Consider the following 21,432-nt stretch of genomic DNA (forward strand, 5'->3'; position numbering starts at 1 on the left):
CTTGGTGGGTTTCTTTCCCTGCAGTCGAGGTGTAAGACAAGGTGATCCATTGTCTCCTTTACTTTTTTGTCTTGCAGAGGAAGTTCTTAGTAGAGGTATCTCTAAGCTTGTGAATGATAAGAAGATTTTAAATATGGCTAGTCCGAAAGGTTATCTCACTCCCTCTCATATTTTGTATGCTGATGACATTTTTGTTTTTTGTAGGGGGGATATTAAGTCTCTTCGAAATTTGAGTACTTTTCTTAAAACATATGGTGATTTTTCTGGTCAATATATTAATAACTCTAAAAGTAGTTTCTTCACCATGGATAATTCTCCAAGATTTGTCACCAAAATTCAAAATATTTTTTCTTGTAGTCATGGTTATTTGCCTTTCAATTATTTAGGGGTGTCTATCTTTGTTGGTGCTCCAAAGAGTCGATTTTTTCAACCTTTGGCTGATAAAGTCAAATTGAAGCTAGCATCTTGGAAAGGTAAATCTCTTAGCATGATGGGTCAGATCCAACTGGTCAATACAGTGATTACTGGATTTCTAGCTTATAGTTTTAATATGTATAAATGGCCTGTTTCACTTATTAAGCAAGTTGAGTAGTGGTGCCAAAATTTTATTTGGACTGGTGATATTATGAAAAAAGGTATCGCTACTGTTAATTGGGCGAAAATTTGTTCACCTCTTGAGGATGGAGGCCTGAATATTATTAATCTTCATCATGAAAATAATGCATATCTTCTTAAGCTTGCTTGGAACTTTGCTTACAGCAACAAACCTTAGTCTTTACTCTTGAAAGCCAGAGTTCTTAAATCAAAATACGAGTTTAGAATGGTTTATAGATCCTCCTCTCTTTGGCTTGGAATTAAACAATTTTATTCTATCATACTTGATTATACTTCTTGGACTGTTGGTACAGGTTCTTTTATTAATTTCTGAAATGATAAATGGTGTTCTACTACTTCTTTAGCAAATATTGCAGGGTTATCTGATGGGGCTAGCATTCCGGATACAGTCTCTCAATTTTGGTCAGGTTATGATTGGAATATTCCCTTATTTTTACAGCAGATGCCGTATTTTTTTAATCATATCATGGTTAGAGAGGAACAAGATATTCCTAATTGGATTCTAGATGAGTCTGGTCGTTTCACTCTTAAATCGGCTAGAAATTTTTTCTTGGAACCAGGAATTCCATGTGGTTGGGGTAAGTTCATTTGGTCTTCATCTATTCCGCCTTCCAAAACTCTAGTACTCTGGAAAAATTTCCATGGGCGACTTCCTACAAATCTGCATATTAAGAATAAGGGTTTGCATATATGTTCTATGTGTACGCTTTGTGAAAAGCATGAAGAATCTATTCAACATCTATTTTTTGAATGTTCTAATGCATTACATATTTGGAGTTGGGTTCGACAAGTTTTTCTTACTTCTCATTTCTCTAATAAGGATGATCTTCTTTCTTTTATTAAGAGTGATGAGAGTCCTTTAGTTAAATTGATTAAGCTTGCTGTGACAACCTTTTCTATATGGATGATATGGCATATGAGGAATTATGCTAGATTTCAGGATAAGATTGAGGTTTCTAAGGCTATTTCGGTAATTAAAGATTTAACTTGTCTAGTGGGAAATTCGTCTAAAGTTTCAATGAAGAATGATATGTTGGATTTCAACGTGATTAAGTTTTTTGGTATTAAGACTCGTAGTGGGAAAGTTCTTCGTCCTCTTCCTGTTAGATGAGAATTTCCTTCACCAGGCTGGGTTAAAATTAACACTGATGGGGCTGCTAAGGGATATCCCGGTCTTGCTACTTGTGGAGGTATTTTTCGTGGGAGTATGGGAGAATTTATTGGTGCTTTTTCAAGGTTTCTTGAAGTTCAAATTGCTTTGGTTGCTGAGTTTTATGGAGTTATACATGCTATGGAGGAAGCTCAAAAGATGAGACTTACTAATGGTTGGCTTGAATGTGATTCTGTCTTGGTTTGTGCTGCGTTTACTGCTATGACTAATGTTCCATAGATGCTTCGTAATCGATGAAATACTTGTCTTAATTTCTGTAGGACAATCAGGTTTAGGGTTACTCATATTTTTCGTGAGGGAAATGCAAGTGCGAATAAGTTGGCTAATTTAGGGTTCATTCATAGAGAATCATTTCATTGGTATAATAGACTTCCATCTAGTCTGTTCTTAGAATTCTTTATGAATAGGTATAGTCTACCTATGTATCGTTTTTGTTAACATGTGGGTTTTGGTCTAGTCCCCCCATATTTTTGTATTTTCTTTCTTTTTTTTTTTTTTAATAATACTTTTTTCATGTGATGGCAGATGATTGTTGTTACTTGAGGTGTCAACTTAGCTGAGATATCAAGTTGCATAGTGATGTCTAACGTGAAAACTTTTATAAAAAAAAAAACTGGAAGTTTACACGTAAAAAAAGAATATGTTGGTATGCATTTATATATATAAAAAAAGGTTGTATTATCACAACAAAAAATATTTTTAACTAAGGTTATGTTTAGTATTTTTAGCGAAACAATATTATTGATTTATTTTATTTTTTTTATAAAAAAAGTAAAGTATATAATAGTAAAAATATTTTAGAAAAAAATGTTGTTACAACCCTTATGTATAGTGATATTTGAAGTTTGAAATTTCTTTATAAAGACCTTATAAAAGAGAAAAGAATAAATAAGAAGTGAAATCGATTTTTTTCATAAGTTAAAATTATTTTACATATGAATTCGTTTATAGAAGATTTTGTATATAATTTCTTCAAACTTTTCATTTTTAGTTTAAACATAAACTAATTTTAATTTATAAAAGGTAGTTTTTTCGATTTTTTCTTTTCAAAAAGTTATATTGGAGAAACTCCTTTAAAAAGACTCATACAAAATTTAGGATAAATTATAATTTATTTGTGATTTTAGTTTCATAATTCTAAAGTATTTCTCATACCAATTTTACGTTATTATACTAATTGTAAGTTTTTTTATCATTAGAAATGTGTCTTCTCATTTATTTTTTATTTTTGAATCTTAAATTTTGATAATGTCTAGTCTCAGTCACTTGTATGGTCTCGGTTGGCATGAGAGGATGAACTTACAAAATATTTTTCAATGTTCAAGTTCGTGCTCATAAATTGGAGTAAGAAATATCTTTCAGCACCAAGTGACATTCACCCATCTATAGAAGAGAGGTGAGAACATTTTTCATATTGGGTATGCATTATCACAATTTTTTAGGTTCATCTTGTTTAAAACCTCATAGTACGAACTGATTTATGCATAATTGGTTTTTAATCACTATTCAGATTTAATAGTCGTTTTGGATCCCCAACATAGTCTTTGCGTGAACATGACTAATATAGGTCATTTCGACCATGTACAACACATTAGCCTCTCATGTTCGATAGGTTAACTTAAGTGTTTGGAGATATTTTCATTTAGACTCTCAAGACTGAGGCCTATTGAACCTAAAGACTAATATGTTGTATATGACTGAGACGTATGACCGAGATGACCTATATTAGATTGATATATATATATATATACATATATATACACACACATATATAATTCTGAGAACATCTCCAAACACTTAGGTTCTCAAGGCGGATGCCTATTGAGCTAGGGAGATTAATGTGCTATATATGGTTGAGACATATGGTCGAGATGACCTATATTAGCCATGTTCAGGTTGAGACACATGGTCAAGATGACCTATATTAGCCATGTTTAGGTTGAGACTACTTTAGGACCTAAAATGACTAAGTCTAAATAGTGATAAAAATCAATTAATACACTAATCTGTCATGATTAAAACGAAATTAACAAAGTCGTGATAATTCAGACTCAATATGATCAGTGTTATCGTCTCATTTCTATAAATGGGTGAACGTCACCTGGTGAAAAGTAAGTTCTCCTACCACATTTAATGCTTCGATTTCTAAGTATTACCTTAAACGCTGAAGAACCTTTTATAGATATCTTCTTCCATCTTAACTAAGAGCATACAAGTGACCGAGACCCAAAACTTGATGAAGACTCACGATTTCAAGACCAAGAATAAAAAATAACACATATTCTCAATTTGTAAAAAATAATTTAAATTTAAATAAAATAAAATAAAATAAATATAGTGATTTAAGGGTCAATATACTCTTTTCACCTAAAAATAATGTATAGTATGGTATAACAAGATCTCAACCAATGATATCTATTTTTTCTTTTCCAAAAAACTCATCATCACCTATACCTCCTTTAATATAAAGTGATTAATATACATACATGAAAACATTTCATATTATTAAAAACATGTTAAAAATAAATCTATAAGTTTCTAATATATCTCAATTACACGCTAATAACATTTAGATCATTAATTAGAATATTTTATAACTAATTTAATTAAAGTTTATATGAATTTACTAACAAGACTTATGTAAGTAAAAGTTTACTTAAAATAATATAAATATATTAAAAAATAAATAAAAAAATACAGTAATGATATATTACCCATTTATTATATTCCTTAAAATATACTTATACTTCCCATTATTCAAGCAATTAGAAAAAAGTACACCATAATTATAAAAAAAATAAAAAAGAGTCGGTCTTACAAGGATTATATGATCGAATAAATACTATACAAATTTTTTATAAAATAACCACATATAGTATTTAGTTAGTTAGTTAGATGTGTACAAAGTAGTGTTCTATTAAGGACTTTTCCAATTTATGAAAGTTACGAAACTTGGTATTTTTTTTCAAATGAAGAAATAAAGAGTCAATTTTGAAACAATAGAGTTGTAGATGGTTGTATAACTATTAAGCCATGATAAAAATCAAAATGAAGAAGAGGAATAAGATAGTATTTGTGTAACAAAAGGAAAAGATGTATATAGTTTGAAGTTTGTACGTTTCTCCAACATAGACCAAAGTTAAGGAAAACGTGATGAACCAGGTTCCTTGTTTTAGATTACTTGAATATAGTCAATAATAATCATAAATAGCAGTAATATTTATCTATAATTTATAACAATAATAATAACAATGAAAATAATATGTAACGGATATATACATTATATTTGTATTATTAATTTTAAAATTTGGTAGCAGGAGTGTTCATGAAATTTCATAATAAAAATATAATGTTATGTAAAATTTAAATTTAATTTTGTTGGAGATCCCACTTTAACTAAAGATGAAGACATTTCTTTGTATATAAGTGAGTGCAAACCTCAATCTCATGATACGGTCTTATAAAATTAAGTTAGACTTAAAGTTCATCTCGTAACTACACTTGTAATAAGTGAATCAATAAATACTAATATGTATGTTTTATTTAAAAATTAAAATGTAAGTTATTTAATTTAAAAGTATATAAAATTAAAATAATAATTTTTTTTTATATTTTAACTTATTAAAATAAATAACAGGATAAAAAATTATAAAATGGCAATATAGATAATGTAAGAGAGTTTATATTATATTAGAAGATGAGAATAAGATGAAAGAAGTAAGAAGAAAGAAACAGAAACCAATGACCCATCGAAAAACCCGAACCCGTCACCGATTGTTATGCGTGGCCGAGAGGTCATTGAGGAATTGACACATTTGGAACAATAAAAGACAGTGGGACCCACTGTCCTTGGTGAAGAAAGTGATGTGAATGAGTCACAACACAGATAAGATAAAGTAATAAAACAAAAAATGTTAATACCTGCCAACATACTTTAACACCAAAATGTTATCCTTCAATTATTATTATTATTATTCAATGGTATGTATGGATAAATAACTCTTTCTTCCTCTTCTTTTTCCCACCACATAATCTAATCCAATTTTACAACCATTCATTTCCTTTGTTAATTTTTAAATTTGTTGTTAACTCTATACACATAAAGTATATTATCACCAACTAAAATCATAATTTTGGTGAAATCATAAAAATAAAAAATATTTTATAATACATAAGTGAATATAATTTTTTATAAATTAATTTTATAAATAATAACAATATTATTTAAAATTATTTTTATTAAACTTACTAGATCACTTACTAATTATGGATAATATATAAATGATTACAAATTTAATTTTTGAGTTAATTTTTTAAGATTTAGTTATTAAGTTTTCCAATAAAATTTTTTTCTTTATTTTCATAGAAGAAATCATTCACGAGAAATAATTGGTATTCTCAAAATTTAATTACACTGTTTTTAAGATCACTTAATTGTTTATTGATCATTTGAATCTGAAATCCTGCTGGTAATTTCGAAGATGCAGGAGGTGGCTGTTTCTTTAAGTTTAATGTAAGATTTACTATTGAGCCTTAGATAGAAGAGAATAAATAAATAAATAAATGAATTTGGACATTCTTAATTAATTGTAAAAGCATGATAAGATATCTTTTAAGACATAATTAAGGAATGCAGATAAACTTTTCAATTATATATCACCTTAATTACTCAATTAAAGAATTAATAATACCAAGCAATAATGACAATGACAATTTTTTATTTTTCAATAAGTTTATTACTAACAAAATATTTACAAAAATTTAAAATCAATTTATAATCTTTGTATAACACGTGTGGATTAAGATGTAAGTCAGTTCAACTATTACATATGTTATAACATTAAATATTTGGAAAAAAGATTTTAATATTTATTATAATTTTATCTTACTCAAAAATATTTATTTTCCAAATAAGATACATATGTCCTTAAAAAAACTTTGTTTTTATTTATTAAAGTTGTTAAAATTTGGGATAATACTCAACCCATGCAATGTCTTTTTTGTTCTTAATTTACCTATAATAAGTTTTTTTATGTGATATATTTTTCTATTTTTTTTACTCTAACAGTGATGTCGCTTAAAAATAAAAAAGAAACGTCAACTTTGTACTAAAAAAGTAAGATTTTAATTTAAAAAAACTGATTTTAAGTGTAAACTATTCCTACATTAAAACTTTCAACTGATTTTTACTATTATAAGCAAATTCCAATTAGTTTAATAGTGTAAGTGTAACCACTTAGATCCGCAATAAAAATATTTAATAATTTACCGTGAATCTCAAAGTAGTAAAAATTTAATTATTCAAGTACCATTGGATCTAATGCTATTTAACCCCGAAAAACTAAATGATTTTAATGAAATAATTTATTTTATTTTTCGTGAAATTCTCTTATGCTTGCATGTTGTGCTTCTCCAACTCTCTTTATTGGTGTACTTTATTTAGTACTTTCAAACTTGAGCACTGAAAAGAGCAAACTAGGCATTATTATTTTTTCTTTCATTTAAAACAACACAATACAAAACTGCATTTTTATATTTAACTTAATTAATTTGCAATTTTAATCCTAAAAAATTATATATATATATATAATAAAGTTTACTGAATCAAAGATTAAATCTTTTCATAATATTATTATTTATCTGATGACTTTTTTTACACACCGCATAAAACACGTGCTCGTAATAACAAACTTTAATAAAAAAAAAAGGAACAAAAGATAATTGTAAATATTTGGGACATTCATTTGACATAGTTGAATTTTCAAAAATGAAGTTGACTTAACTAAACACAAAGAGCAAAAGGATATATTAATTAATATAATTGAAAAATAAATAAAAAAAATGCTATATTTGATGAGTTCATAGTGTTGGAGGCTCTGAAAGAATCCATTTGAAGGAAATATAATTTTTGGTATAATTATAATTTTGTACAGAATGAGGAAGGTAGCAGAAACTGCAAAACAAAGTGATGAGTGGCATTGTTTATCTAAAAATTTGGTGATGATGAGGTATGAACACCAAATTATTATCACCATCTACTCAACAAAACAGTACTTGTGTTTATATATATTTTTAAAAAGCCCTTCAGGAAACAGTAATTGGAAAGGGAGCAATAAAAGAACCATAATAACTAAACTGAACCCACAGAAATTCCATTACAATCAGAAATCCATGAACACATAAAAAGAAAAAAAAAAGGAAAAATGGAGAAAGAAAGGACCACAAGAGAAGAGAAGAAGAGATAAAGAATGAAGGTAGTAATAATGGACATGACATTGGAGAGACACTCTCTACCACATCTTCATAGGAAGAGCCAAAACTCCCATGCTTCTTTCTAATCCTGTACAAGGACGAGTGGGGATGACACGTGGCACAAGGTTGAGGCATGAGGGGTTAAGAACGGGTCTAAAGAGGGTTTTTAGGTGGGAGAGATGATCGGTATAGGCGGTAGGATATACCCTTTAACTGGGTGGTCCGGTTGTATGGTCAAAACCATTGGATATAAAGGGTTTAAGGCTACTGTTGCGTGGTTTTTGTTTACGGTATTGGTGGGTTTTTGTCCCGTAAGACTCTTCTATCTAATCTATCTATTATTCTATCCATTGTTTCCTTCCATCTCACAAAAAAAAAAGAAAAAGAAAAAACATAATGAGAATTTCACGTTGTTGAAGGATATAGAGAGAAAGAGAGAGAGAGAGAGACAGAGAAAGTAGAGGACTTAAATGTTTTCAGTTCCTGAATTCCCTTAGATCTCTTGCATTTCCAAACAGTTTTTTCGGGGGTTTTGCTTTGCACGCAAGTTGTACTTTTTCCCCTGTAGGAAATTGAGTTTAATCAGAAACATTGTAACTTGATCGTGGTTTGGTTCCTCGGATCGTTGTTCGAATGTTGTTTTTCCAAGAGGTTAGTTGGTGTGAGAGGTTCTGTTGCATGTCAGAGGTTTTGAATTTCGGTTTTTTGTGTTTTTTTTTTCTCGTCATGTTTCTCGGTGCGATCTAATCATGATTTAGCGGTGGAGATTATTTTTTAACTCTCTCTCTCTCTCTCCCTCTTGTTGAATTTCGGAGATGGGAGAACGGAATTGTGGTGGGTTATACGCAATTTTGTTCTTACTTCTGAAGATTCGGTTTCTTTTTTGGGGAAAAAATATGGGTGTTGTTGATTTGAGAATTGAAGATCCGATCGTGGAAGTTTGGTTGTGTTTGATGTATGCAACTGGTTCTTCTTTTGTTTCTATGAAAAATTTGAGTTTTTTTTTGTGGGTGGGGGGTTGTTGGACTTTCTAGTGGTTCAGGTTCTTTGATTTGGATACAAGTGCGGCAGATTCTTGGAAATTGCTTGATTTGTGTTGATCTCGCGCAATTAGAGCTTAGCAACTGATTGCAGCGTGCTTTTTCTTTTACGATGATGTTGATTTTTTATGATCCTTCCATGTGTTTGTGTTTCTTTGGCTTTTTGACTCTTTGATCATGGATTCATATGCAATTCTTTAATTTGCTGACATCTCGGGAATGATTGTGAAATTGGGAATTTTTTTTCCCGCAGTTTATTGAAATTCTTCCGAATCCATGTTGGCATTAGGATTTCGTGCGATCAATTTCCTGTTTCCGTGATTACCATGATGTGGATTCACCGATTCAACTTTTTACCCCTTTTATGTGTTGTTTATAGCATGTTCTATTCGATGAAATTGAATCCGAAAGTCAAATGGGTCTTTTCTGGATTTCCCTTAAATCTGATCTTGTTTATTCCGCAAGTATTCATGTGGGACATAAATGGTACTTTATTGTAACAATTAGATGCATTTTGTGTCAGATTTGGTTTCTCTGATCTTGTTCTTTAATTTGCTGGGCCAAATTAATATTGTGAATTTTCCTTTTGCCTTCATGCTGTACATGGTCTTAATTATCTTCCATATAAGTTCATGTAGAATAGGAATTGTCGTTGTCGTTAAACCTTAGATTATTCAAGTTGCTTTCCTTGGTCTGGTAGAATGTGAATAATCGGTAACTGTTGTTGGGATATATGTATTTTTTATTAAGGCAACCATTGAATCGAAATAGCTGCAAATTACTTATTGCAGTGCTATTGTGACATTGCTTTTTTAATTTGCACAGAGTAGCAAAATGTGAAAATTAACCTGATATGTTTCTTCCTTCAATACTATGGCAGTGAAAAGGATCTGGTGTATTTACGCTTCTGGTTATTTGATGAGCTGTATATGTTTTAACTATGGTGTTGAAGAAGAGGATAGATTATGGATTTAATGGCTTTCGAGTTCCTATTATACCTAAAGCTCCTAGATCTGTAAGGGTAAGTACTGTGTATTTTTTGCAATTGTGGCAATTGTTTTTATGTATTCCATTTTTTGTGCATTGAACTCTATTTTGATCCTTTTTTGTGATTGTTCAGAGGAGGGGTCCTTTCAACAAAGCAACTGAGGATGGTCGAGTTTGTGCTATTGAACTACTGGCATCTTTAGCTGGTCAATTGCTGCAGGAGAGTGAAAGTTCTGCTTCCAGCAACGCATCTGAAGGAAATCGTCAACCAGCCTTTAGCCAAGGTGTCATTGAGCAAGACAGACAAGGTGAAGTTAAACCATTAAAAAAGGAGGAAATTCACCAGGGAAGCTGTGCTGAGAGTACTTTTAAGACTGAGGTAGGGTCACAAAACAGTAGCCAGAAACCTCTTCCACATGCCAAGACTGATTTTTCACAAGGACATGTTTCAGTTAATAATGATTCTGACATTTGGGAGAAAGTTCAAGCTGATGTGAAGTCTGAAATTTTCAAATGGGATAATAAATTTGGGAATTATTCTAATAGATTAGTAGAACCATCTGAAAAGTTTAGGGAGTCTAGTGATGGTAAGATGAAGATTGGATTTAAACAGGAAAAGAAAGCTGGCAGTTCATGCTTTAGGGGATCAAATTTGGCTGATAAATGTAGTTTGAAAGACCACATAGAATTGTATGTATCTCCTACACTAATTAACTCAAAAAGTAATATTAAATCTCCATTTCATAGGAAATCTTCTCCCAGTGCTTCCTTTTCCAGGCATGGGAATGTTTTTAAATTAGGTTCTAGAGATGATGACGAAAACTTTTTAAGGTGCAAAAGAGTTTGCACAAAGTCAAAGGCTTTTAGGTCTCCAAGGCGCATTGCACACAGAAGAATCAGGAATTTGATGTCTTCTAAATACTGGAAGACAGCTCCAAAGCTGAAAGACTGTGAACTTTCTAGATCTGGTAATGTGGCTTATAAATGAGCAACCAAATGCTTTATTGTCTGATGCATGCTATATCTACGAGTTTGATTGTCTGTCACTGAAAGTAATATGAAATTTGCAGATTTAGGAGTACCTCATTATCATAAGAGGAAGACTTGCTATGGTTTTGAAAGATCCCAGCACAACACTATTATTAAGAAGAGGAAAATCGTTGATCGGGTTTCAGGAGTAACTTCTGATGGAGGATTCAGCAGTGAGAGTGTGTCCAATTCACCTCAGAAAGGGACGGATGGAGACAAGCCTAGCTCATCTGCAAAACTGCATCTAGCTAAGGCTAAGGATTCCCATGGTAAATAAGTCTTATATTCATTCTTTCTGCTTATGTTGATTGTTCACTACTCTCAATCGTAACATATTTGTTCTTTATACCTTGTGAACAGTAAAGTTTAGCATTAAGTCGATAAGGATACCAGAGCTTTATATTGAGGTTCCTGAAACTGCAACTGTTGCTTCGCTAAAGGTATAAATAGAGATAGCAAATAGATAGCCTCACTTTTATTTTATTGTAGTCAAAGCTTCCCACACGCATTTGCTGTCTTGTCTGGCTCTAACCTTTGCATTGCATATTCTTACAAATTTTTGTAGAGGACAATCATGGAGGCGGTGATGGCTATACTTGGAGGGGGCGCGCATGTTGGTGTTCTTCATCATGGGAAAAAAGTTAGAGATGACAGTAGGACACTTGTGCAGACTGGTATATCTTGCAACGAAAATTTGGATACCCTGAGTTTCATGTTGGAGCCCGTTTCTCTTCAAGCTTCTCCAACCGTTTGTGTTGGTGATCCTTCTTCTCAATGTGATACATCCCAGCTCACCAGGTGAGTCAAACTCCATAGCATAGTTTATTTTAATCAGCATAGCTGATTTAGGAAGGGAAATGGCCAAGAATAATTTATTGGGTAGAAATGGTGATTCGGTTTTATTTAGTGGATTTTTTATGTTTATACTATACCTAATACCATTATCTGATTTTTCTAGGCCCATAGAAACTCCTGCCTTAGATTCAGGGATTACTGATACCTTGCATGACTCACCCTTGGTGACATATCCGGGCAACCTAATTGAAAGTAACCATGATTCTACTTATTCACTCGCCGCCACTACAATTGACAAAATAACACCTGATTCCAGAGCGCTGGTTCCTGTTCCAGCTAGCACAGAAGCATTAGCTGTGGTTCCTGTGAGTCAGAAAATCAAGCGCTCTGAGTTTGTACAGCGTCGAACCAGGAGACCATTCTCTGTGTCTGAGGTAGAAGCACTTGTTCACGCAGTTGAGGAACTTGGAACTGGGAGGTACGATGTTATCAATAATATCCGCTTACCTGTGGATAGACTGCAAAACTGGCTTGCTGATAATGTTTATGCCATGCAGGTGGCGTGATGTTAAGTTGCGAGCTTTTGAGAATGCAGACCATAGGACTTATGTAGACTTAAAGGTATGTTATTCTTTTGGTTCCCGCTCTCTGCACTAAGCACTCTTTAACGTGTGGGGTCACTTTACACGGTTCTACTACTAGAAATATAATACACAACAAAGCACATTTGGGTTTCTTATGGTTAATACGGTTTTCCCTTGTGATTATTTTCATTGGTCACGGTTCCTATTTGTTCGACACTCAGTTGGTACCTAGGATAATATGACCTGTTTATTCAGTCATCTTCTGTTTCATGGATATCATTCTAATGCTTTTTGTATGGGGGCATTATGCTTATTTTCTCAAGTTGAAGAAATCCCTCTTTTATTTGCTTTATAGAAGTGTGCAAAAACTTCTATACATTTTGTGATCCAATGATAAATAATAAAGGTATAATATTTTAACTAGTTTGTGAAAGACAAGCAACTTACTATGTTTATCAAATTGTGAGTAGATGACTGTACAATTACACTCCCAATGCATAAACTATGCACTCTTTTAAAGTATAAATGTTGAAGAAGAAAGATTAACACAATTGTACTGATTGAATCCATTTTATGGTTATAAAGCTACTACAATTTTGCTTAATTGCCACTTGATGTGCACAGGATAAATGGAAAACATTGGTGCACACTGCAACCATCTCCCCTCAACAAAGGAGAGGAGAGCCAGTGCCTCAGGAGCTCTTGGACAGAGTTTTGGCTGCTCATGCTTTCTGGTCTCAGCACCAAGCCAAGCAGCATGGAAAGCATCAAGCTGGATCTGGAACCTTGAAGATTACAGAAGCCTCAGCTGAAGGACCGTGTGTTTGTTGAAGGTGTCCAGTCCAATCACTTGTGATGATGGTGTAGAAAGGAGTGGTGGTGTTGACAGGACAAGAGGAAGACAAACTTGTACATTTTGATTCAAATTCATGTAATATTCTTACACCAAATTCTTTGCCTGCCATTAATTGCATGCAGGTTGGCATTTGTAAATGATTTGATGCAATAAGATTGTTCTAACAGGAACTTATACTGTTCTTTGATTTTTACTTTATTCTTTTTACATTTATGAATGTATGTAGAAGTGTAAAAAGAACATAGAACATGACAGACAGCACAAAGGAAAGGTGAAACTGTTCTTATTATCTTTCATTTCACATATGGAAGTTACTCTTTCCACTTGTTTGATTATCTCTCTATTTACTGAATTGGTACCTTTTTACTATTCTGTTTGTTTAGTTTTGGTTTTCATGGTGAAGATGTACTACAAGCAAGATTGATGAAAAAATATATTTTTTGAAAGTAATCAATGATGAAATTTGAGTCCTTGATTTTGTTTTTGGTGAAAGAAAAATTGAAAGCGTATCTTAGAGTACAAAATAGTTGAATATATAATTTGAGGGGCAGGGTCCACCATTAGTATGTGGTGTGGCTATGATTTCTCTTTATAAAAGTAGATGAAGACAAAGTGGTCTTGTGGATACAGTGGTTGTAAGGACGAATATTCCACCTCCTTGGGGATCCTTATCCACACTTTCCGAATATTCCACCTCCTTCGGGATCCTTATCCAGTCTTATGTAGTTTTTTTTCTTTTCTTAATTTTATTATTATAACAAAGATTGTTGTTGATAGCTGTCAATTTTTTTTTATAGTTATTGGATGTGGACTAATTAGAAAACAGGCTGTGTAATTTTATAAGTATACATGAATTTCACTTTCATAGAATAATAATAATAATAATAATAATTTCAAATATTTTAATAACAGTTGACTGTAACAAGAGAGTTAGTAACAACCTATGACATACAAATACATCTTCAATTATAATGTGAAAATGATTAATTAACGCACGCCCATATATACATGTATATATCATATAGTCTTCAATGTTATAATTAACAAAAAAAGAATCCTCAAAAAAATATAACATTTTTAATAATTTTAAAAATATTAAAAAATCATATATAATAATAAAGTGTTGAAGTTATATAAATAGGAATTTGAATCCTCAGTATAATCCTGTTTTGTAAATCTTTACAATTTATTATGTTTGTTATTAAATCTAACTATTAAAATAAAAATTAAGTTAGTTAGTTTTTGTTTTTGGTATGTATATAAATAATTAAAATATTTTTAAACAGGATTATACTGCTATTGTGAACAGGGAATGGTCCAAATTCTATAAGTATTAGTGGAAATATGGTCGCATGTGTATCTGCAATCTATTATATTAAAATGCTATAATTTTTAAAAGTAAAAAATAATAATTTTGTAAAAATAAGAATGGAGAAATTATATGATTTTTTTAGTTGAAGTATTATATGGTTGTTCTTTAAGCTGAAGAGTTACGTGGTTATTTTGAAGTTAAAAGAATTAGACTGTTACTTTTGAATAGAAAGACTGTCTGATTAATTTTTTTCATTAAATAATAAAATTATTTTAAGTAAATAAAAGATAAAGTAATATAACTATAAATGACACCAAAACAGTTAAAAGACATCATTTATATAATAGTATAAATATAATAAAAGTACTAATTTTCAAGGATGAAAAACTTACAAATTACCACAACCATTTAATAGGTACTTTTATTCAACTAGGAAAAAAATATCAAACTTTAGTGATAATTAATATTTGATATGTAAAGGAAATTTTAATATACAAAAATTTAGAAGCAATGAGAGTTGAGGTTTGACTCATAAAAGAAATCTTAATATAATAAATATTAATTAAAAATAAAATATAGAAATAATTAATTATTTGGTCAATAAAAATAAAAATAAATTAATGAAGTTACATAAAAAATAAATATAATAATAGTTATTGATCTGAAAACTGTTTTTTTTTTTCAAGTTATAGTTGAGATTTGTTTTGTTGAATGATGTGATTGATGTGTGTAAGATAAAATAAAATGAAATGGACCATGATGCCTGTTCGAGCCTGCAGGACCTTTTGCATCTCTTTTTGTTGAAAAAATAGGGCCCAAGCCTGACACTGATGTTTTATTCATTTAAAAAATTCTATTAATTCTTACTCTTTAAATTCTTGTTTTAATGGCATATCTTTAAGAAATATAAATCATTTTATTATCTTATTATAATTAATTCATTTTAACAAAATTTTGATACAGATAAAACAATTATAATTCAATAGTTTGATGTATAAAATTAACCTTTTTTACTTAAAATTTTGGTAATGTAATATTTGTAATTATATATATAATATTTAAACTTCAAAGTCAATACAAAATGATTGTTTCGATAGATGAATAGGAAGAATAACCATTATGAGATTATTTAAGTAGTGCATGGTTGATTGGGTGACCTAACATACCCATTATGAGATTATTTAAGTGGTGCATGGTTAATTCATTAATTTTAATTTATTTTTTTTGCAACTATTAGGGGATAGTGACTGCACTTATTTTCCTTGAGCTCCCTCTAAAAAGTGGGGATGAAAACTTGTAAAATGTGAAGGAGATTGTAAAACTGATGGCAAAATTTCTCATGATAAACATTGGGGATGCAGAATTTACAGCGTTTGATTTATGTGGCAAGCTTGTGAATTATTCAAATTTACAATGAATTGTGAACTACTGAATTAGATGCAGACTTTCTACTTTGTGAGTTCTTCGTGTTTGATGATATGACAGCATTATATTGTTCATATACAGATATTAATTACAAAATATTGAGATAGCTTTGATTCCTCTTCAACGAATTTGAGTGCGCCCCAGTGACCAAAGGCCTGTATCTTTAACAGGGGCCTGGAAAAGAAAACAACATCATGAAACATAGGGCAAAGAATTTGAAGAGAAAAAGAAGCATTACTGAAATTGGTCACATGACATGCTTACAGGTGCTTTCATTGATGGGAAAATATTCCAGAACCGGAGAGTCTCATCCCCTGCTCCAGTTACTATTGTCTGCAATTGTTCCAATAAAATTAAAATGTATACAAAAAATGAATAATTTATTTTCAACACAACACATAATGGAACTATGTTATGTGGGGACATTCAGTACCTGACCATCAGGAGACATTGCAAGGTACAACACTCTCATGCTATGGCCGGTTAGAGTTGCAACCTGATCAAAATTTGTCCATAAGTTTAAGCATATAGTTTTATGATTGTAGTTTCTCTATAATATGTAGAATTGTCAAAGCAAAGTACCTTTGCCAATGATGGATACTTCCACACCATAATCTGATTTTGGGAGTATCCATGAGTACTTACTAGCTCATTCACATTTTTACTCCAAACAAGGTTGCAGACCTGCATATCATGCATTAAAGAAGTTGAGATGTTCTCTTGTTTGAGTATGGACCAAATGTCTCAGTGGAAAAAGATGGGAAAGAAATAAACCTGGCTCCCAGTGTCAACACTGTTCAATTGATGGCCATTTGTAGTGTTCCAAAAACGAATGCACCTATCAGCAGTTCCACCTCCAGACACAAGGAGACCGCTTTGGTGAGGTGACCAAGCAATGGCCTTAACTGCAGCAGTATGCTCTGTAAGTCTCAAAGTTGGTTGCTGAGAGTGTTGATTCCATACCAGGAGCTGATCATATAAAGAGCAAATAAAAAAACTAAACAAAGTATAGAATAAAGAACTTTTTCTGGGCTTGGAGGATGCCAAGGAAAGAAAGGAAAGTATACCTGATTATCATTACCACCAGAAGCAAGTTCCCTGTCGTCACAGGACCATTTCAATCCACATACCTGTCACAAATTAAGGGATAACAATTGTTATCAATTTCTCAGAATCCAGCAGGTCTTTAGCACTGCAAGTTCAATGGATATTCCTCAAAATATTTTTACCTCTGACTTGTGGCCAACAAGCTTGCTAATAAAGTCACCTGAAACCCTCATGTCATGCTGAAGTATGTTCCTATCCCTGCTCCCTGAAGCCAGAATGCGAGAGTTCCATGCCAACACACCAGTTCTTGTTTGATGTCCACCCATGGTTCTGACCTTCTTACACTGAGTTCCATCCCAAACCTGTATAGTATAAGGCAAAGTGTATTGTCTTTATTCATAATCATGAAATGAAACAATTCAAGGATGGATAAACAAAAATCTAAAGTATGCTAACAAAGTACCTGAACTTGGCCAAGATTTGTACCAATTGATATAAAAGAGCCCTCTCGGGTCCACTGGACAGAACATACACCATCATAGGGCCCCAAGTCACATAGCTTAGTCACCTGAAAGCCACATTAATATATTTCACTTTAGATTCATCGTGAGAGGGGTTTTTTATCAATGTGAAATTGTTGGTAGCTCACTTTACTGTTTGAAGCGCTCCAAAGATAAACGCAAGTGCCTAGTCCCACAGCAAGAACATTCTGTGAGGACCAGTCCACTAGATTCAAGTAAAAGTCATCCTGAAGTGATGGAGCATCCAGCACCTGCAAAACCTTTCCCATTTTAGCAATCAACAATAAAGTTCAATAATCCAATAAGTTCACAAGAGGTTTTAGTTTTTTCAAGCTGTATTAAGGACCAATATATAACTCAAAAGCTCCAGTTTGGCATGTGCAACAGAGAACAAAAGCATGGTTACTTTTCAGAGCTGAAATTCAACTTCATTGAAGAAGAACAAGGGCAATTAAGGATGTACCTCTTGTCAAAGAGGCTCCCAATATGAAATGAATGATCATCTATTCCCAAAGATTAAATTGTCGGTAAAATAAAAGGCTATGTAACGTATTGGTAGTGATTGACACACAAATGCAACATCCTATATTCTAGATCTCCCTCCAATACAAGAAAATCTTACACCGTCCAAAATCATCACACGTATCCTAATAAATATCCACATTACCCAAAATTTTCAAATTACTAGAATGACTGGATAAAATTGATAAAATTCAGGAGATTAATAAGAACCACAGACACATGGCGGTCTCGGAAAATACAATAATTTTCCCATCGCAAGTTTGTCAAATCATAATCTTTTTCATGCATAGAAAAGCATTATTCCAAATCTTCTTAAGATAGGTGTAATTGGCCACAATAATTTCAATGCACTACTTTTATTTGTAAACTCAGGTATTCCTGTCGGCATTTCTACCATCAAGAAATAGATCAAAAGTTAATCCGAGAGAACTTAAGGTATATAGACCCTTGCAAGGAATTGACTTTTCCCATCAATTTTTGTTTTCATACACACTATCCCGAGGATCAAAATCCCTAATCACACCTATCAAAGCTCAGGGTTATCTCCACAACCAGTCAATGTGTAACAAGTTTACCCATTGCCACAGTTGTCTCGAAAACAGGAGCAAAAAAAAGTCTTTTTTATTCAAAATCACAATTTTGCATGCCAAGAAGCAAAAAACAAAAGAGCAGACACATTGAAATGAAAAAAGAAAAAGAAAAAAAGGAGCTTACCTTGTGGGGGGTCTTGGGGACTTTCCGGGGAGGTTTGGGAGGGGGAGTGGAGGAATCAGAAGCGAAGTTACTCTGCTGCCCCAAGATGGAGGGCGAGTAAGGAGAGGAAGGAGTAGTGGAGTGATCGGTCTTGAAGCGGAGCATGTTTTTACTGGGGCTGATCTGGGAAGGAGGAGCACCTGCAGAAGGAGAAGAAAGAGAAGAAGGAGAAGCAAAGTCAGATCCAAAGAGTTCGCATTTCAACAACCTGGAATACGCCTCGTTACTCCCTTCCTTCACCGGCGATGGCCTGTCTACAAGGCCAAACGTGTGCAGGCGCGAGGAGGACCGACAGGGGATGAACCTGTCACTGCATGTGCTTGATTTCGAAGGTGAAGTGAGGTTAGAGATGGAACGGAGAGAAGAGGGAGAAGTGAGGCTCGCGATGGAACGAAAAGATGATGGCGATGAACCAAAAGTGTCAAGACGGAGTGAGGTTCCGGACATCCCAGCTGGGAGGTTGAGACCAGATTTCTTAGTTTGAGGAGATTCCATTTTGAGGTTGTACTGTTGGATGGATGAAGAACAGAAGAAAGAGACAACAAACAATGGCAGAGAATGAAGAAGACGAAGGACCCTTTCTCTCTGTTTCTGTGAGAGAAAACAACAGAACAATAGAGAGAGAGGGTTTTGGTTTTGGTTTTGGTTTTAGTGATGATGGAAATGAAGAATAGTGAGTTATTATAAGTTCAACGGTCGAATTCTGGGAGCGTGGGAAGAGGAAAGGAAAGATAAAACAGGTAGGTTTTGCTAAGCTCATAACTTTATTTCCTTATGAGAGATTCCAACGGTCATTTACCCATCTACTGATACTGCATAACACTGATGTTTTCTTTTTTTATATCATGTTTTTTTATTTTTAATAAACTATTATTTTAGTGTATGGAATACTATATTTTCTTTCAGAATGTTTTTTTAATATTATTTTTAGATATTTTTAATAGTTTTCAAGTGTTAGATTCGTTAGGAGGATCTCACGCAATCATGGTAATTGTGTGATTATGTATTTGCAAATGTTTAAGAAATAATAGGAATATTTGAAAAATTATGCAGAAAAAAACACCAAGTTTTATGTTTGCAGATTTTTAAATTTTTTAAAAACAATTATCAGAATACATTGGAGTGATTTTAGACACAATATTAAAAGGATTTCTTGTCATAAGCATGACTTGGTATCTTTTCCATTTATTGCACTTTTTATTTGTGGCATGTAAAAACTCTTTTATTAGACTTAAATAATATAATTACCTAGAAAAACTTATTTTAAATAAAAATTAACTTTTTTAAAAATATTTTTATTGAAATGCAATATATATAAACAATTTTTCATGTTCATTTCTAATTATTTTATGTTTCAAGCTCATATATGCATTTATATCTAAGTAAAACATTTTTTTTTTCATGTTTTTGTTTCCTTCTTACATACTTTCAAAGGTTCTATGCTTGTAACCTTCTTTTTTGTCTCTAAATATTTGATTTCGTTTTTCTTATATTTCAATAATAGGTTTGACAATACACAATATAACATCGTTATAAGATCAATTATATCCCATCATAAATGAATTTGGATTAAATATCTTATTGTTTTTGTTTTTATTTTTTAACTTATTTTGTGAGTAATTAAATATTTGTTGATTCTATAATTTGAGATGAGTCTTTCTTTTAATTAGTTTATCTCTTGAATGAAGTTTGATTTATTTGGTAATATTTTTCTAGATTTCTTGAAACACAAGTAACTGGAAATAGGAGAAACTAGTTTAAATTGTGATCAATTTCTTGATTTGAGTAGGAAAGTAATTGTTATTTAATTTGTAATGCACGTAATTGGATAACATTGTTTGAGTTTATTTATTTTTATTGATTACGAATTACATATTTGGTTAAAGGAGTTAAACTAAAATGTAATATTTATGATAGATAAATATTATGCTAGATGATGTTAAATGTAAGTTTTAAACTGTTTGTTACAACAGACATAATTGGTTTAAAGAACTTGTTTTAAAGATTATGAAGAATTTGTAAAATATATTTAATACGAGTTTTTACATAATGATTAGTTATTTTTATTCTTTATTCTATTTGAACTTTGATCCAAATTTCACATGTTTTATTCTAAGTATTTTGAAATGAAAAAAATGAAGGGCTAAATAGACTCGGTTGGATTTGAAAATATATTTGTATTATGACTATTTGGTATATTGATTTTGTTCTTATTAAATTACTCTTTTTGTTCTTAACCATTTGATATATAATAATAATAATAATAATAATAATAATAATAATAATAATAATAATAATAATAATAATAATAATAATAATAATAATAAAAAACTACTTTATACATGTTAATATCGGAGGGTGTTACATCAAACCATCATTAACTCTGAATCACTTATAAATTTAGATAATAATTAAACCTACTAAAGTGTTGGTTTAATCACTTATAAATTTAGATAATAAGTTAAACCTACTAGAGTGTTTGTTCTATAAAAAAAAAAAATTCAAACACCAAGCATTCCTTAC

General features: G+C 31.5%; 2 protein-coding genes across 3 annotated transcripts; one reads left to right on the forward strand and one right to left on the reverse strand.

The window, feature by feature from the left end:
* Positions 1-8,036: 8,036 nt before the first annotated feature.
* Positions 8,037-13,664, forward strand: LOC137814982 (telomere repeat-binding protein 3-like). Of its 2 annotated transcripts, none has more exons than XM_068617972.1 (9): positions 8,037-8,349; positions 9,959-10,099; positions 10,199-11,033; positions 11,136-11,363; positions 11,455-11,534; positions 11,660-11,892; positions 12,053-12,367; positions 12,447-12,510; positions 13,098-13,664. In XM_068617972.1, the coding sequence occupies exons 2-9, from the start codon at positions 10,019-10,021 to the stop codon at positions 13,302-13,304; spliced, it is 2,043 nt and encodes a 680-aa protein (XP_068474073.1). In that variant the 5' UTR covers positions 8,037-8,349; positions 9,959-10,018; the 3' UTR covers positions 13,305-13,664. The 2 variants fall into 2 exon arrangements, with proteins under 2 accessions (XP_068474073.1, XP_068474072.1); XM_068617971.1 differs by having other exon boundaries at positions 8,056-8,689.
* Positions 13,665-15,963: 2,299 nt separating this feature from the next.
* On the reverse strand, positions 15,964-19,720 carry LOC137814981 (B-type cell cycle switch protein ccs52B). Its single transcript, XM_068617970.1, has 10 exons — positions 18,871-19,720; positions 17,763-17,885; positions 17,577-17,681; positions 17,296-17,475; positions 17,134-17,196; positions 16,841-17,035; positions 16,649-16,750; positions 16,500-16,562; positions 16,331-16,399; positions 15,964-16,240 (listed from the first exon to the last, which is right to left on the reverse strand). The coding sequence occupies exons 1-10, from the start codon at positions 19,402-19,404 to the stop codon at positions 16,187-16,189; spliced, it is 1,488 nt and encodes a 495-aa protein (XP_068474071.1). The 5' UTR covers positions 19,405-19,720; the 3' UTR covers positions 15,964-16,186.
* Positions 19,721-21,432: the final 1,712 nt, after the last annotated feature.

This window comes from Phaseolus vulgaris, chromosome 1 (genome assembly GCF_000499845.2).
Source record: "Phaseolus vulgaris cultivar G19833 chromosome 1, P. vulgaris v2.0, whole genome shotgun sequence".
NCBI classification, from domain to species: Eukaryota; Viridiplantae; Streptophyta; class Magnoliopsida; order Fabales; family Fabaceae; genus Phaseolus; species Phaseolus vulgaris.

What these genes read in the sequence shown, in the direction of transcription:
- LOC137814981 (XM_068617970.1), bottom strand. Translation starts at nt 19,404, where the DNA reads ATGGAATCTCCTCAAACTAAGAAATCTGGTCTCAACCTCCCAGCTGGG. An exon ending in CAAATCTTGGCCAAGTTCAG is followed by an intron (nt 17,476 to 17,576) that starts GTACTTTGTTAG and finishes TATACTATACAG; the next exon opens with GTTTGGGATGGAACTCAGTG. An exon ending in TTGTTGGCCACAAGTCAGAG is followed by an intron (nt 17,197 to 17,295) that starts GTAAAAATATTT and finishes AATTTGTGACAG; the next exon opens with GTATGTGGATTGAAATGGTC.
- LOC137814982 (XM_068617972.1), top strand. Translation starts at nt 10,019, where the DNA reads ATGGTGTTGAAGAAGAGGATAGATTATGGATTTAATGGCTTTCGAGTT. An exon ending in TAAGGCTAAGGATTCCCATG is followed by an intron (nt 11,364 to 11,454) that starts GTAAATAAGTCT and finishes CCTTGTGAACAG; the next exon opens with TAAAGTTTAGCATTAAGTCG. An exon ending in GAGGAACTTGGAACTGGGAG is followed by an intron (nt 12,368 to 12,446) that starts GTACGATGTTAT and finishes TATGCCATGCAG; the next exon opens with GTGGCGTGATGTTAAGTTGC.